Source organism: Megalops cyprinoides, chromosome 1 (genome assembly GCF_013368585.1).
Source record: "Megalops cyprinoides isolate fMegCyp1 chromosome 1, fMegCyp1.pri, whole genome shotgun sequence".
Lineage (NCBI taxonomy): Eukaryota > Metazoa > Chordata > Actinopteri > Elopiformes > Megalopidae > Megalops > Megalops cyprinoides.
Genome location: NC_050583.1, coordinates 37,128,420 through 37,145,863, shown reverse-complemented (window position 1 = coordinate 37,145,863; position 17,444 = coordinate 37,128,420). Strand labels below are relative to the sequence as shown.

At 45.9% G+C, this 17,444-nt stretch overlaps 1 protein-coding gene across 1 annotated transcript in view; it reads right to left on the bottom strand.

Annotated features, from left to right (window-relative positions):
• Positions 1–888: 888 nt before the first annotated feature.
• Positions 889–17,444, bottom strand: part of erbb2 (erb-b2 receptor tyrosine kinase 2) — a 22,400-nt gene continuing 5,844 nt past the window's right edge. Inside the window, exons 2-27 of the mRNA XM_036535233.1 lie at positions 15,571–15,722; positions 15,206–15,404; positions 14,603–14,740; positions 14,004–14,072; positions 13,441–13,553; positions 13,119–13,260; positions 11,236–11,364; positions 10,918–11,044; positions 10,165–10,238; positions 9,942–10,032; positions 9,620–9,822; positions 9,217–9,349; positions 8,870–8,960; positions 8,557–8,711; positions 8,229–8,276; positions 7,888–8,026; positions 7,479–7,601; positions 7,282–7,380; positions 6,723–6,908; positions 6,375–6,530; positions 5,983–6,058; positions 5,648–5,794; positions 4,959–5,056; positions 4,680–4,865; positions 3,203–3,557; positions 889–3,022 (exon numbers count right to left, since the gene is read on the bottom strand). Coding sequence (XP_036391126.1) covers positions 2,691–3,022; positions 3,203–3,557; positions 4,680–4,865; positions 4,959–5,056; positions 5,648–5,794; positions 5,983–6,058; positions 6,375–6,530; positions 6,723–6,908; positions 7,282–7,380; positions 7,479–7,601; positions 7,888–8,026; positions 8,229–8,276; positions 8,557–8,711; positions 8,870–8,960; positions 9,217–9,349; positions 9,620–9,822; positions 9,942–10,032; positions 10,165–10,238; positions 10,918–11,044; positions 11,236–11,364; positions 13,119–13,260; positions 13,441–13,553; positions 14,004–14,072; positions 14,603–14,740; positions 15,206–15,404; positions 15,571–15,722 — 3,761 coding nt within the window. The 3' untranslated portion in view covers positions 889–2,690. The remainder of the gene's footprint in view (positions 3,023–3,202; positions 3,558–4,679; positions 4,866–4,958; positions 5,057–5,647; positions 5,795–5,982; positions 6,059–6,374; positions 6,531–6,722; positions 6,909–7,281; positions 7,381–7,478; positions 7,602–7,887; positions 8,027–8,228; positions 8,277–8,556; positions 8,712–8,869; positions 8,961–9,216; positions 9,350–9,619; positions 9,823–9,941; positions 10,033–10,164; positions 10,239–10,917; positions 11,045–11,235; positions 11,365–13,118; positions 13,261–13,440; positions 13,554–14,003; positions 14,073–14,602; positions 14,741–15,205; positions 15,405–15,570; positions 15,723–17,444) is intronic.

The following is a 17,444-nucleotide window of genomic DNA, read 5'->3' as shown; positions in this document are numbered from 1 at the left end:
GGGCTTGCACAGCCCTGACTTTATTTTTGGACTCAATTTCAGAGCTGTGCTCTCTTGGGTGCCGTCCCAAATTCATCCATCCACATCTACCGAGATTTTTTTTTTAATCTTTATTCAAACGTCCTCCCCCTTGTGATTACGACCAGTATAGATTGTACAATTGACTGTTCTGGAAGTTAAACAATGCATGATTTTTGACCACTTCAACATCAATCAAGTTAGTAAAAAGTACCAAAAGTTAGGACTGGAAAGTTGATTTTGTAAACTAGTTGGAATAACTCCAACCTTTGGAAATGTCCTCTTGAGCCAGCACTAAATATCAGGAAGCTCCACAGCAGGCACACAGCTCTGTTGCTCATGAGAAAGTGCTGGAATTCAATCAACACCCCCAACACGACCCCCACCTCAACACACTCAACTCATTGTTCCAGACTACACAGGCCAGCTCTGATCTGCCAGAACTGCACGAGCATAGTTACTTCATGAAGATCAGTGAGCCAGCGCTGTGTTTTTGTGCTATGAAGCTCACATTACTGGGGTGTTTTCTGCACTTTGCTCACCCTATTTTGATCTTATTGGCATGGTCCTTGAACACAGTCCAGTAAAACAAAGCACAGTTATTACATACTACATAATCTTGAATATAGTTCAAAAATGGAAGCACCAGAAGATCAGTCTCAAATCAACTGTTGCAGCCATGTCTGCAGTGTGCATAATATGGAGATGCCAATGACATGTTTAAACATGCTGTACCGTTTTGCTTGACTACGTAATTCCTCCTCTGCGCACCGTTCCAATCTTATCAGTGGTGGATCTGTTGCTTTAAAGCTGGTACGCAGTAACTGAAATTGCATGAGGTTGTTTGTTGGGTGGCAGTGACCTTGCTTCTGTGGTCAACAATGGCACTATTCACATGACAGAATTGCTTCTAGCTACATCAATTTAAATGACAATTAAGGCCTTACATTCCAGAGTTGACTATTAACCAGTGGTGCTGCACTCTGTGGGATACTTTCTTTAACCCTCAAAATCACCCCGCAACATGGTGAACCCATTTGCTGAATTCTGCCTAATTTCTGGATATATGTAAATGACATTTTAACATATTTTTAAAAACATATATTTACCAAAGACTCTGGGGCCCAGTTACACAGTACCTTGCTCAGTGGTATAACAGCAGTACTGTCACACTGCAGTCATTTGTTCATAATAGAGGACATCTGGATAAATTACATCAGCTTACCCACCCACCACACTGGAACACAGGCTTCTCTGACATGGATAGATGTGTAACCCTGATTGTCATCATAGCTCAGGGTCTTTGGCCATTCAGTACACATCCCCATGTGGATGACCATAGGACTCATTACTATGGGGATGCATTTCCATTTTTGTTATGCTTTTGATTTGGCTTTTTTTTTAAATGAACATATAGTTCTACATCAAAGCCCACCCAGATGGCATGCATTGCCAAAATGTGGAGAACTCCACACATCCAGAGAAACCTGGGGCCCTTCCTTTAGAGTTAATACCAGACTAGCTAAATAAACACAAAGACACAGACATCGAACAAGATTCTGTTTCCTCAAGTGCTCTGTACTCTAACGCACAGTCTGTCTTTGATCACATGCCAGTAGGAACCAGATGGCTTAAAGACAGCTTCCTGCTGACAAAATGGACTTTGATCCCTCTGAGGATCCTTAGCAGGTCTCGAACAGGACAACCTGCACGTTAAGCATGACGGTAGTTACTACTTACTAGTAGTTACTCAGGATTGCAAACATATTCAAAGCCGTAGACATTAGTGATTTGTCTTTAGAAATAATGTACTGAAATATTTTTTAAAAATCATGTCACCACGTGTGTATAATTACCTATAGTGACATCATTTAAAAGAAACTGCAGGCAACATCCCTCTATTTCATGTCCTTCTTAATTGTCCAGTGTAAATATTTGGATAAAAATCTCTTTGAATGAGAGTTACAATCATTTGTGCAGCTTCTCTGACATCCTAACATTCTGACATTGTGATAATGCTGGGGAAACATTTGCTAGTCCATTCATTTCATGAGCAAAGTTTGTAGGCAAAGGTTCCAGAGAAGGTTTCCACCTTTCCTTTGTTCAAAGTCTGCAGCTTGTGAGACGTCACAGCTCTGTATAGCAAGTCTCTGAGGATCACATAAAAGCAGATTCTTCACATACTTCTTCTAGCTGTCCATGACATTCCTCATGGAAATGCTACATAGTGTTATGTGATAAAGTGGGTGGAGCGAGCAGGGCCACTGACCGCAACCCACAGGACACATCACACGGGGTATGCCCCACCTTCCTGGGTAAGAGCTGCCACAAACTGTACCTTACCCACAGAACCAGGCTGTGGAACCTCTCTCAGTCTGACAGTGGCACTGCCTCTTCTGCCTACCTCCATTAGTGACGATGACAGGGTGAAAACAGACTGCCGTCTCTTCATGCTCGAGGGACGGCCTCTAATCTCAGTGAATGTGGTGCATGAGCAGGCAGATGTAAAGGATGAGTGGGGCAGGAAGGGAGCAGACAGGGTCACCTGATCGCCACTGGCAATACAGTAGTACCTGCTTTCTTTAGCAAATAGTTTTCTTCCACTCTCTCACTCTCACTCTCACTCTCTCTCTCATTCTCACTCTCTCTCGTCTCCGGTCACCCTGGCGTTTTCAGGTGTGCTCTCTTTGTCCGCTCCAGGTGTCCGCCAGCCCCAGGTACTCAGGGTTCTCGGCCGTGGGTGTGACAAAGCCGTTGGTGAGCCGTGGAGGGGCCAGTCCTCCTTGTTCTGCCCTGGCCTTTGCGTCCAGGTCCAGGTAGTAAGGGTTGTCGAAGGCAGGGGAGGTGCTGCCAATTGGGACGAGGTACTCTGGGTTCTCCACACTGTTTCCAGGCCCCAGACCATTATGGAGCCGTCGCACACCCCCAGACACCTTACGGGGCAGGGTGCTGGGGCGCTCAGCCATCCCAGCTCTGCCATCCACTACCCCTTGGTTTACGTACTCTGGGAACGAGAGCATAATGACAATGGTCAAAACCACCACCAACTCCTCGCCTAGCAAATCACTGTCATTCTGCAGGCTTTCAGCTTCCTAAAAATCACTACAGGCCATGCAGGACAGTAGACACACTCGCAACTCAAGCTTAATTTTGAATATTATAAGCAGAGAGCGCACGGTCTTACCAGGCTGAGCGTGGGCTCCTCGAGGGAGGGTGTGTGCGAGGGGCTGAGTTGGACCATCAGTCTCCAGGTCACTGTCATTCCCGTTCGCTAGTGTAGGGTCCTCACAGTATCGCCCCGGACTGCTGGGTGGGACACTGTTCTCTGGCCCTGCATCCAAGAAGACGGAATCTGACTGCCCCCCTGTCGAGCGATGGGATATGCTGCGGGCCAGGGCGGGATACTGGGACCCCCACGGGCCATTCCCGGTGGCTCCCATGGGCAGAGTTGGGTACTGACTCCGCCCCAGGGTGCTGACTGATGCATAGATGCTCCTCCCTCCTGTCAAGGCATCACCATCCAGACCCTGCTCTGTGCTCTGAGAGAACGAGAGAACTATTTTCAGCCCCAGTTCAGCTACAAAGATCACCCTCTGAATAAGATCATACATTTACAAAAAAAAACTGACATATTTCTTTCTGGTTTCAGGTATGCAAAAAGTGGTAGAAAGTGAAAGACTACAATCTCAGTCTTGGTTTTGACCAAGCCAAACAGCATTACTTGTGATGTAACTGGCAAAGACTTGCTAAGAATGGACTGATATTGCATTTCTCTGGCATGAACTAACCCATTATACTACTTATGGTAATGAGGATGTTACTTCAAAAGAGTGCCTTTTCCAACTCCATTATTCTCACTAAAACTCAAGATAATCTGTTGACTTTACCACATGTCTATCAACACCTACATGACTAAGAGTATCCAGGATCTCTCCCTAATAATAATAATCCGTAATAATCTCCCTAACAATACCTACACAATTTGAATGACTACTTTAGTGACTTTCAAATGTAAACTGTTAGAGTTACAATTTTGGGTTTACAGTGTACAGTTGGTACAGTTTACAGTCTGGTTTGTTTAATTTTGTACAACAGCTAGCAAATACATGCATGGCTAGTAAACAAAAGCATGAAGAATCCTTTGCATGTCTGGGAATTTATCTTTCTTTGGTATTTTTTGTATTTTTATTTAAAAAAATATGGAAAATCCATATGGAAAAGGTACTCGATCTCATTAGTTCATCATAACATGTTATTCATTTTCTTATCCTAGCTAGTTAACTGGCATAGGTCACTGCTGGTAATTGGCAAATTAGTGATGTCTCTTGGCTCAGTCTTCGCATGTGGAGCAGCCTCCTACAGTCCCTCACGGGTATACATTACATCACCATCAGTTGGTTCCCTGCCTGAAAACAGATGGAGGGCTTTCACACCAGCGACTTTTAAGGAGGAACCACACGGCTGTTCATTACAATGAATCAATCTGTGGCCAACTTTTACACTCAGCTCCATTTCTTTGGTGTGATACAAATCATGCTTTCACAGCTGCCAAAATGAACTAAACATAAGCAGAAATACGCCCTTTGATCAAGGTGAGAACACGAGGTCACTCGCCCCTCCATGCTGGGAGGCGCAGGTGAATGAAGAGAGGCGGCGCCTACCCTGTGTGAGTGGTGTCTGGAGGGGCAGTTGCTGGCTCCATCCCCCTGTGGTCTGAAGAAGCCGGGCTGGGGAACCAGGTACTCCTCAGCATCCAGCAAGTCGCGCACGTCCGCCCCTTCCTCCTCCATCAGCATGCGGAAGAACTGGCTGTCCACAGGAGTGGAGAGACTCATCTGTTCATCATTCTGAAAAGAGACAGGACATAAGGCACACTGAGACACTCACATGGCCACACTCGGAGACGCAGGAAAGCAGAGAGAAATGCGGGTGTGGCAAACCTGGATGACCACGTATCGGGGAGGGTCTCTGGCCATGTTGCTGAACTCCGTCACCAGTTTGCGGAACTTGGGCCGGCTCTCCGGATCAATCATCCAGCCTGGGTCACACACAGACAAACACACACAGACACAGACACACACACACATACACACACACACAGAGGAAGTGTCTAATTGATTAAGTTCATCTCAGAAAAGACTGTCTATGTAATACCAGTACCCAAGAAAAATCAGTCCACACTTCCCATTACATTAGCCCATTACATTTTTAAAGAATTTATAAAAAACTTTTTTGCAATTTGCAATTTTGGACCTTTTGTTTGAGCCTGGCTTATGTAGTAGTGCATTAACTTGGAAGATACAGAGTGACTCAAACTGTAGTGTACAGCACATTTACATGGTCACAGAGGTTGTTTCTGTTAGTCAGATAATGGCTTTAGGTTCATACACCATGCCAATTTCACTTTCCATTGCAATTGTCAATCTGACATAATTTTCCACTCCAAAGTAGATTTACAATCTACACTGTTCATCCATTTCAAATCCTTTCCAAACACAATATTCAGTTAATTAGAATATTTGCAATCCTATTAATGACGGTGAGACCAGCAACAGCGGAATGCTGTAACTGTGTGCTGTGTAAATGTGAAAGACGCCAGGTCTTCTCCCCTCCCTCTCCCTAGACTCACACTTGACCATGATCATGTAGACATCGATGGTGCAGATGGCAGGCTGGGGCAACCTCTCTCCACCCTCCAGGACATCTGGGATGTCCCTGGCTGGGATCTGATCATATGGCTTGGCCCCGAATGTCATCAGTTCCCATACTGTCACCCCTGAGGACATTGCATACACACGTTGCTTAGAAGTAGCCTATGCTGGCACCAAAAACATGCATGCACACACACAAGTTCTCTGTTAAAAAGGCTGAGGCCTAAATAGCCCGTGTGCTCTGTTACAGAGCCAGATGTAAACCTTTTCCGCCACAGCCAATCAGAAACACAAACACATGTAACAGACTGACCGTAGCTCCAGACGTCACTTTGGTGTGTGAATCTCCTCTGAAGGATAGACTCCAAAGCCATCCACTTGATGGGCACCTGTGTAGACACATACACACACAGATATCACATCACTACAAGTCAGTTATTCAAAATATAAATTCAGTCCTGGTCTGTCAAAATAGACACAAAAAATATGGTGAGGAACAGCAATGATAGGGATACCAAAAGGCCCAAAAAATGGTCTGTCTGTAAATCTTAAACCTCAATATGAACATACACTGGCATTTCCATGTCTAACAGCAGCCCATGGAAATGGTACTACTGACAACACAATATCATAGAGAGAAAACTGACATGATCATGCGCTAGATAGCAACGAGATGGCAACAAGGAATAGAAGACTCTCTCAAACCTTTCCCCCATCGGCATGGTACTCGGTCTCATCAATGTCCAGCAGGCGTGCCAGGCCGAAGTCTGTGATCTTGACGTGGTTGGGGTTCTTCACCAACACGTTGCGGGCAGCCAGATCACGGTGGACAAGCCGCACATCCTCCAGGTAACTCATCCCCTGTAAATACACAATGCATCCATGAATGCCAAACACGGTGTTTACAGACCTTACTTCCAAGCAAATCCTTTTACAGCATGTCAGCCACACTCGACTCCGAGCCACACATCCCCACCGCGGAACCGGCTGCACCAGCCTCAGGTGGTCACTGACCACCACCCTCTCACGGTTCTGGAGGGAAGGGGGCCTCACCTTGGCAATCTGCACACACCAGTTCAGCAGGAACTGGGAGCCGATGCGGTCCCTGTTCTCACGCACGTAGTCCAGCAGACAGCCGTATGGCATAAGCTGAGTGACCAGCTGTACTGTGGAGGTCAGGCAAATGCCCAGAAGACGGCAGACATAGGGGCTGGCCACACCTGCCATCACATAGGCTTCCTGAATGGAGGAGACATTTACAACTGACATTAACCACAGTTCTGTTTTGATCATTGTAAGCTACTACTATAGCTGATTGTTACTGGACAGACTGCTTTTGTTAGATAAGTAGGAGTACAGTGGTCTCCTAGCTAGAGAAGGGAAAAAACATACATGCCTGGTATGTTTACATGGCCTACATCTGAGTGGCCACACGCACACACACACACACACACAGAAGTAGGCACACTGACAACAGACAGAGATTCCACTCTCAGGTCAACGACAAATAAAAGACTGGCCCACAATCATAGGTCAGACAGTTACAGAAAAAGGTCAGACACAGATGGAAAAAGGCCCTATAGGACAAGGAGATGGATGGACATGGACATACATCCAGGATCTCCTTATTGGCCTTGGGCGAGGTATTCTCCCGCAACACCTTGATTGCCACCGGGATCTTCACGTTCTCCCCGTCTGGAGCCCACACACCCTGTTACAAGCGAAAGAGTAAACAGTATTAGACTCTCTGTTGCTGTGTGGGTGAGTGCGTGTGTATGGTCATCTTCGGAGCAGCCTCACGGAACTGACCTTGTATACAGTCCCGAAGGCCCCAGAGCCTAGCACACGCAGCTTCTTCAGCTCCGTCTCCTTCAGGATGCGCATCTGGGCCTGGTTGGGCACGGCACCACTGGGTGTCAGCGGCTCCACCAGCTTGGCGCGTTTTGGAGGGGGGGGTTCATTGTTACTACAACATCCATCATGCTCTTTACCACACATGATCCATAAGCACCCTCAGTTTGCACCTTGCATGTCAATATCCCAGTAAGACAGTGAAGCAAAACACACATTTCTAGATGACAACCCTTTGCCCTTTCAGTTAATAACGTAACTACATGAACTGCAGTCAGACCACAAATGGACAACTGCCCCCGTGAGAGCCAGAGCCTCCACCCTCCTCCTCTCCTGTCCTATTCTCCCCCTCTCCCCCTCTCTGCACCTCATGCTCCTGCAGAATCCTCCTCATCGTCTCCTTCCTCCTCAGGTGTCTTTGTCTGCGCAGGTAGAACACCAGCAGGGCCACCAGGATGAAGAAGAGCACCACTCCGCCCACTGCCGCGGCGATCGAGGTTGCTGGCCTAGAAAGGGGCAGCAAAAAAAAAAAAAAAACACCCTATGTACTCAAACAACCAGCTGTCCAGTCTGTCACAGCTACAGCTGAAATTGACCTCCTAACATTCATTGTGAGTGTTCTGTCTCATCATAAGGTTCAATATTACAGCAGCTCTCTTTCTCTAAATGTAAGCACTTGATAATTATGATGGTGAAGTGTTTACTTACCCTGTCTTCTGGTGAATAGGACAGCCTCTCTGATCCATCTGAGTACACCTAAGACCAGACCACAGAACTTCAGACATCTAAAGTCAGAGTTAGTGTACCATCACATTTGATTGATATGCACCAGTCAAATTTCTACTTTGTGTCTTGGTTTCATACATATATGAAACTGGGGTTTTCAAATTTTGTCCTCTCCAATGATACAGGACACCACGACATTATCAAATTCTCACAATCTGCACAAAAATCAATCTTTCCTGATGGTGACAGCTAGGACCTCCTGATGGTGCCAAGACACAGTGTTATGGCCAGGGGGAGGAGCTGTACTCACGAGTGTGTGCAGTTGGTGCCACAGGGGAGGCAGTGCCCCGTGGCATTGGCGTATTTCCAGATGGTGTGGTGCTCCTCCTTCACACCACTGGGGCAACGTGGGACACACACCTCCCCATCCTGGTGGTGGAGACACTCCTTGCACTGGTGCGCCCCCTGTAGGCCAGAGCATAGCAGTGACCAAAAACAGGTTAAACAGTACTGTACAACACCCTGTCCTACCACTCTCATGTGGAATATGAAACATTAATTTCGATAATCTGATGTAAAATTTAAAACCAAGCCAATCGGAAAAACAAAAAATGCGACAGTACCTGGCCATCACAGGAGGCAGAGCCATTCATGGGATGACACTCAGGGTGACAGGGGAGGCAGAGGGACCCATCAGTGTACTCCCGTTCAGACCTATGCAGTGCACAGTGGATTTGGTTTTGTTAACATTTTGACTGCTATAGTTTTGGCACACACTTAGATTGCTGTATTTTGCCATTTTCACCTTAACTGTGATTTTATTACAAGATGCACTTTTGCAACCTTCTGCAAAAACCGTGTTCCCACAGTGTGACCCCAAAGGACGTCACCACAGACAGACTACAGTGAGCATCTCCTTCTGCAAGCAGGTTTATGAGCTCCTTTCTCCCTCCAGTTCTCTCTCTCTTACCCCTGCAGGACGTTGCACTCCTCCACACACTCCGTCCCACGCTGGTATTTAACACAGGACACACACTGGCTCGGTCCCGGCCCCCAACACTTCCCATCCTTACAAAGGGGGTGACAGACATGCCCCTCTGCATCTGTGAGCAACAACAGGGCAATGTGACACAAATCAAAAAACACATATTTGCTAATGTAATGACTCACATTCCCGAAGACAACACACCCGAAGACTTAGAGTGAATGTTGCTGGGTTGTGGGTAATGGTCATCTTAGAGAATCTGACACACACACACACACACACACACACACACACACACACACACACACACACACACAGACACGCACACACACAAATATCGACACTCAGTCATTCACACCCCCACATGCACCCACAGGTGGGGACATACCGCATTCCTCCGGGCTGCGGTTATCTTTGCCAATGAGGTGGGGTCCCTGGGCAGGGTACAGGACTGTCTTCCATGACAGTGAAGTGGTGTAGCACAGACGGGGATTGCCATGCACGAGAACAAGGCCTCCACTGACGCTGCGCAGAGAGCGCAGCCCTAGGGACTCGATCTCCAGAGACTGCACGCCGAGTGAGAACACGCCTCTGCAGACGGATGGGGCAGACCCCAAAGAAGAGAACAGCGGGGAAGATGATTATTAACTTTTAAAAGCTGCATTAAAGTTGACCCCAGGTGTCCCAGTCAGTCAGTCAGTCAGTCTTACCTGTAGAGCATTCTTCCCCTGATCACCTCCAGGTTCTTAAACACACTGAGATCAGACCAGTTCCCTGGCCAAGCCTCTATGTACAGATAACCTGACAGAGGCAGACAAAAACATACACGCAGACATGAAAATACAACACTGTCACCACATTTTGTACTCCACAAAAACAAACTAAAGGATTTATAATGCACAAACAAATAGCCAAGTGTGTGAAATGAGGTACCTGTGATTTCCTTCAGACTTTCAAACACCTTGAGCTTGCTGGGGTCAAGAGCTGAGGTATTGGTGGCTGAGGCTCTGTAACAAAGATGCAAAACCACAGAGACAATATTTTCATGAGGGGATTTTGGGTGATGTCTTTTCTGAAGGCCCCATCAGGTCTTGCTAGATGGTATCACGTGTAGTTCCAAGAAGCCCAGTGTTCAATTTTAGCTCCTTGAAATGGCCTGTAAGTAATACATTTAAATGCAAAGTATGTACTTCCCCTACATCAACCTACCACTGCAGTACATCATTAACTATAAAGTAGGGCAGCCAAGGTTAAGAAGGCAACTTGTGAGTCATTTAAGTAAATAATGCTCTGAATTCAAATGATCTCAGTTCACCATGTCTAATAACCACATATAAAACATGCGAACACGTAAAATTTAATTTAAAATGTCTTATTTTGAGAGCCAACTGTTTCTCGAAACAGCATGATTATTTTTTAACTAAGTATTTGTAATGATAAGTAAGATCCTTTACTAATTGAATTCAGAAATAATACACTTGGACATGAAAGTCAGTGTTACTATTAAAACTTTGTTAATAGGACTGTCAATTATGACCAGCTTTTTAAAACAGTGTGACCATAAACATTTCAGCTGACTTGGAGCCTCAATTCTGCACTACACTTATGTGGAATTAGGGTGACAGATGGGTAGCTGAGGGCGGGAGGTGACATTAAGGGAGTGGGTACTGGGGGGTTGGCCCTCACCCCTGGAAGGTCTCAGGGAGGAAGGCCAGACTGCCGAAGATCTTCTTGCAGCCAGAGAAGAGGTCAATGTTGGAGGAGTTGACCGCAAGCACACCCTGCAAACTGCCCATGCCTAAACCGTAACACACTGAAACATAGAGAGACAGAGTGAAATAGCTGGATAGCAGAAGCTGTATAGCAGAATGGATAGCAGCTGTATGGATAGCAGAAGCTGTATTATGGTCAGCCTATACATACAGGCTACAGAAGCCTACATACTCTCTCTCTCTCTCGCTCACACACACACACACACACACACACACACACACACCCACCTACCTTTGGGACATTCTCCATCACACTTTTCACAGATCTGAGTCTCTTGGCCATTAGGCTGGGTTACAATGACCTCTTGGTTGGCTTTGGGGCACACCATGGTGCAGGCAACCTCCATGGCCAGGTAGTTATCTACAGAGAGACAAAAAGGGAACTCACTAACACAGCAGAAGATGGCTCAAAGTCAGAGAGGGAGAACTCTTAACCCTTTGAGGAATACAATCACACACACATGTGATCATTCCAGGATGGTCCCTGGACAGTACAATCACACCTGTGTGACTGGAAAAGGGGGATAGAATGTCTAGTTAGGACTGACGCAACAATCAGGGTTTGGGCCTCTTCACAAACATTTTGCACAAATTCCAAGTCTTCACAACTAGATGTCCTCAGTGCGAGTAGTTTATTTTTGGATGCATACGTTTACATGTAAACAGAAGTACCACAACACAAAACTATTCAAACTATATAACCCAGAAAATATAGGCTAGTGAGCTAATGCCAGAAGGCTAATCTAGCTAATTCTGAGCTGACAGAAAGCACTGCATCACTTAGCTGACAAGTAATTGAAATGACTGACTGAAACACCTTATGGAAGCTGAAAGTAGTCCAACAGTGGCTATCATTTGTTCGTACTGCCATCTTTGTATCATCTTTGGTCTGACAAAGATTTAATCATAATTCAGAAATATTTCTCTTGGAAAAAACCCACAGGATTAACAGCCTGTGAAATATTGGCAGTGAAACAGGGTATAAACTCGCAAACGGTGGTTAAAAAAATTTGAAAATAATATGAAAAGTGCAGAGCCATGGTTTGAGGGCAGTCGTCCTCCAACATTTTTAATGATGGCAACGACCCTGCAGGATAATGATAGAGAGAAATAGCGGGAAAGAGAGTACACAGACACACTGACAGCACAGATTATGCCTGGTGCACACTAGAGGATTTTCAAATCTTAACCGATTTTAAAAACACGGGAGACCACAGACATAACGACAGATTTAACCGATCTTTAATATTTTAATCGTAAGAACGCACACACCAGACGATCAAGACACAGGACCACACACTTGGCATTTATACTAAATGATTTCAGAGTGGCGATTGCAGAGACCTGGGATCTCACAGGAACTCGCGATCAAACATGACATCAGAGTAAAACAAACATGGAGGCGGACCGTTGTCTTCAGATTGTTGCACTTGCGTGTGCTATGTTTTGCACCGAAAAAAAAAAATTTGAGAAAAAACTGTGGATGAAGTCATGGCTGAGAAGATGGGCTCAGCATAGCTTATACATTTTGCAGTGCAAGCTGGAGTTGAGTTGAAAATAAAGTTTTGGGGTTAGTGCAAGCTACTGCTACAAGCTAACGTTACTGTTATTTGTACACAGGTGGAGGGGAGAGTGAAACCTGTGATCATTAGAAATTTTGTCATTTTTATACAGTCTTTGACCTTCCACTGCCATGGAGATGCCGCTCCATATTAATATTACTGTGCTCTGGGCTTGTACGAAGGTTACTGTCAATTGCTGGGTTGGTGACGCTTCCCAGTCAGCTTGCTCTCATTGGCTATTGCGGGTTTTTGCTCAATATTCCATCACTGTTCCTTTCACACTACAGGATTTCAAGTCGTAAGTATCAAACATGTTTGACATTTACGATTCGAAATCAGGGAGTCTCCGATCAAGTCAGTAACATTAAGATGTCTGTAAACCCCTCACACTACAGGCAGTTGATCAGTACAGGCCAGCCTCGAGTCGGGAACGCCCCCGCAATTGTTGGGAGGGGAGAATCAGACCCAAAATCGGCCCAATTATCCTCTAGTGTGGGGCCAGCATTAGTGTACAACTTAACAAAAAGAGGCAGGCGGGGGTTGGCAGACTCACGTGGACACTCCTTCACACAGGTGGCACCGAAGCTGAATTTTTTGTCCTTGTTACGTTTGGACTGGAAGGTGACAGGGTCATAGATGGTGGGGGGTGGGCAGCTGTCCTTACACGTTCCGCTGTCATTGAAGTGACGACAGGCCTGGATCGAAGGGGAGGGAGGGAAAGGCTCTTATGATATATTGTGGTACAAAGCGCGTGCGTATGCGCACGTGCAAATATATATCCACATTTTTGTCTGTGAGTGAGTGTGTGTCTGTGTGTATATATGTCTGTCTGTGTGTGTGAATCTCTGCGTAGCTCTGGGTTGGGTTCTTCTTACCAGGCAGTCGGTGTCCTTGGGCCCAGTGCAACCAGCAGCACACTGCTTATGACAGCAGTCATTGGGCAGGGGGCCTTTACAGCGCAAACACCCTGATGCACAGTTGTGAGTCACTACACAGGGGGAGAGAGAGAAAGAGGCAGGGGAGAGAGAGAGAGAGAAAGAGAAAGAGACGGGAGAGAGAGAGAGAGAGAGAAAGAGACGGGGGAGAGAGAGAGAGAAAGAGATGGGGGAGAGAGAGAAAAATGGGGGGAGAGAGAGAGAGAGAAAGAGACGGGGAGAGAGAGAGAAAACATGGGGGGAGAGAGAGAGAGAGAGAGGTCAGTGTCAGAAGTCTAGTATAAATACTTTACTCACAATGTCTCCTCACAACACAGTGAGAGAAGGGGAATTCTGCACAATATGTTCAGTAAAAACAATATTATCATTGTTGGAGCTGCATTTGTCCCCCTGATACAAAGGCCAAAAACATGAGCAGTCATTCTAATATTTATTGAACTTTCTCCCTTAGCGAAGGCAGGTCTTAGACAGCAGACAGATGGGCAGACGTCCACATTACTCACAGGTCTGACAGTCTTGGTCAGTCTTCCCCCAGCAGCCCCGGGTCCTGCATGCGGAGGAGCAGCCTGGGCCTAAAACAGAGAGAGAGACAGTCACCAGGGCAGACCAGACACTGACCCCACAGTTACCTTTTTCCATTGATTTAAAAAAACAGCTATATGGAAAATGATTCTCTCCTCTTTCCGCAAATGGCTGGAAAAAAGATGTTTTTCATTCAATCGAAGGGAGCATGTAAATGACACTAACACAAAAATGATATTTGTATACAAATATTATACAAACATTATATACTACATTATTATACTACATTATAACTTTGTCAGACTGAAGACTAAAGACCAAAATTAAGAGCTTTGCATCACGTTAATGACATGCAAATTAGAAACGTTCTGTTGGTACAGTTGTCTTTGGCAGCAAATGCCAAAGCATTCAGAAAAACTCCCTTGTTATAGATTGAAAGGTATCATTGAACAATGGTGTCTGTGTTCCCACCAGGTATAACGCCATGTGCCAACCTTTAAGCACACAGCCCTGACACTCTATTGCAGTGCTGATGGATAATCACATCATCGTCCCCTCCCACAGGCCTCCCAAAACTCACAATGTGAAGGCTGCTGTTGCAGGTGCAGGTGCTTCTGGGTGTTCTGCTCATCAAGAGTGTCATTCCACTGGATCTGCTGGGGGTTTGGAAAGCACAACTGGGGGTTCCCCCAAATGTATACCCCTCCAAACAGGATCTCTGTGGGGCAGCCACGCAGGTAGAGATCATTGACGCTGCATCATCAAACCCAGTACACTGATGGCTACATGGTCATACCAGCCTCAACCTTGGCATCACTAGGAATAATAGCCACTCACCTGACTGCATACCTTCCTCGCACATTTGTTACATTTGCTTAGCAGGTGCTCTTACTCACAGTGACTAGCACAGCTAACAACTCTTATATGATACTGTTTCACACAACTGTACATTCACTGAGGCAATTCTGGTTAAGTTCCTCCCCCAAGGGTACAGCAGCAGCCCACCTGGGAATTGAACCAGCAACCTTTGCCTCTGCCCATTTCCCATCACCATTCCCTCTTCTTGTGTCATTTCTTCTTCATTCCCTCTTTGCTTCCTTTTTAAAAATGATTTCCCCTCTGCCTCTGCTCCCCCCCCCCCCCCCCTTGTTCCCAGCAGCCCTTGTCCCCTCCAGTCCCTTACCCGTCAAGTTCCTCATGCGTAGCTCCTTCAGTCCTGCCCCCCCTGTGCCTGCAGCTGCGCTTGCCGTGTTGTCCACCACAGCCAGGGCGTAGCTGGAGTTGTAGAGCTGGCTGCCCCTGATGATGCGCAGGTTGTCCAGAGGCACTGTGCTCACCGATACATGGGCTATCAGGACGTACCCCTGCACCTCGACAATCCCCTGCACAGAGAAAGAGGAGGGGGGGGGGGGGGGGGTAGTCAGAGGAGAACCAAGTGAAAGAGAAAGTTTGACAAAGAGAGAGAACAGGGATTCACAACATCAGAGGGAGTGGTGGGAGTCACCAGCTGAAGCTCTGGAGAACAGAAATAGCTGACAGCATCCGTACCTGGAGAAAGCTAAGGTCAGGTTCCCCATGTAGGTGAGTGATCTCCAGATTGCCATGCACCACCTGGCATCCAGTGTAGAGCAGCCGCAGCATCTCATAATGGTTGTCCAGGCTGGATGGCAGCACCAGCTTCATATCTGTGCCTAGGCATACTGGGAGAACAAGATCCAAATGTTGACTTTCCAGAGTTTTCCCGCAAAATTCTACCACTACCACCTAGTTTTGTATATCCTCACTGCATAGCAGGCAATGCTTATTATAGACTCCATTATGCCCTGAACACTGAAAACACAGAACAGCCCACCTCTCCAAAAACTACAAGGAGAGCATGAAAATTGATTTTACAGTTTCTGGATGACATAGTGGGCTGTGTATGGACTACACACACACACACACATACACACACACATACACATTCTCACCTAGTGACCACACACAGGTTAAAATTACTTCCTTACTGGTTTCCTGCTGGCTTCCAGTAACAGCCTCAGCCGACCCACTCCAAATATACACCTCTGCCCTCTCTTCCTCTAGTGCTATCACTTTCCGTCCTTCTTTGGAGAGGAGCTCAGGGTTATAAAAGTGCATTGAAAAAGCAAAGGAAAGCATGGAAGGGTATGGATGCCCTCTTTCCTGCTTCAGTCTTCTTATAAGACTGAAAACTGACATTCAGGCTAAAGGAATGATTACTTACTGATTTCATGTCACAACATACATTAGAAATACAAATATAATTGTTATAATTTTGAATCAGAGTACTGCCTTTTTGTGAATTCAAATGTAATGCCATTGAACGAGGAGGTTTTGTTAACTCTGAGGCAGCAAGCATTATATCACACAAGATAAAATTAGAATTATAAGATGTATGAAATGTTTATATTGAGGCGTAATACAGATTTCCATACAGCACTGACTGTGTGTGGATTTTGGACTTTCATCCTGTATGGCCAGAGATTGGAAAAGCTGTCATAAATAACACAAGTTCACAATAGCAATGGACTGATTAATTGATTCACAGCTTATAATTTATTTACTTATTTAAAAGTCTGATTGTTAACTGACGACAAATTCTGAAAACCAGATTTAGAGAAATATTTGAAAATACTTGTTTGTTCTAAGTGAATTCTTTTTGACCAAAGATTCTGTCTTAGCTGCCTCCACGTAAATGAAGTTTTGGCAAGATCATGCTGATCCAGTTTTGTGTGCACATATATATGTCAGTGGTTGTGTTTTGGAGAGGGGGAATTTAAATTAAAACTGAAAACAAAAAGGAATCCTTAATGAATCAGGAAGTACTGGAAGAAACAAACAGGATGGAGTTAACTTTACTATGAGTATGTGAAGTAACTGAAAAGCTGAAACAGTCTCTCTCTTTTACCTCCCCTCTCGCTTCCTCTCTAACCCCCTCCCACTCTTTTTTCTCTCCAAAGCTCTCAGAGGGGTGTCTGTGTGCGTGTGTTGTGTCCTTTGTGTCCCGTAGGCCTCGCCTCTCTCAGACAGGCCCCCCCTTCCTCTCCCTCTCTTGCTCGGACATGCACAAGTACTGGCCTTATGCGTGTCACTGTGTCACAAACGGCCTAAGCTGACACCCATACACACACGGACATGCACGCTAATGCGCGGCAGACACCATCGCAGACCACTGTATCCTAGCAACCCCACCAAATCCCCGTGCCAAGCTGTTTCTGTGGCAACCACCCAGTGGAAATAAAGAAAATGGCACACTGACCAGTGAACATTAAAAGGAACTTAAGACTACCTCCCCTGGCATGCTGCACCCATCCTTTAACAGGAATGCCTCTGCGCACACTTCACAGTCCAGATTAAAGCACCTCCTGTCTTTAGCATTTACTGCTTGCTTTCAATGCACAGTG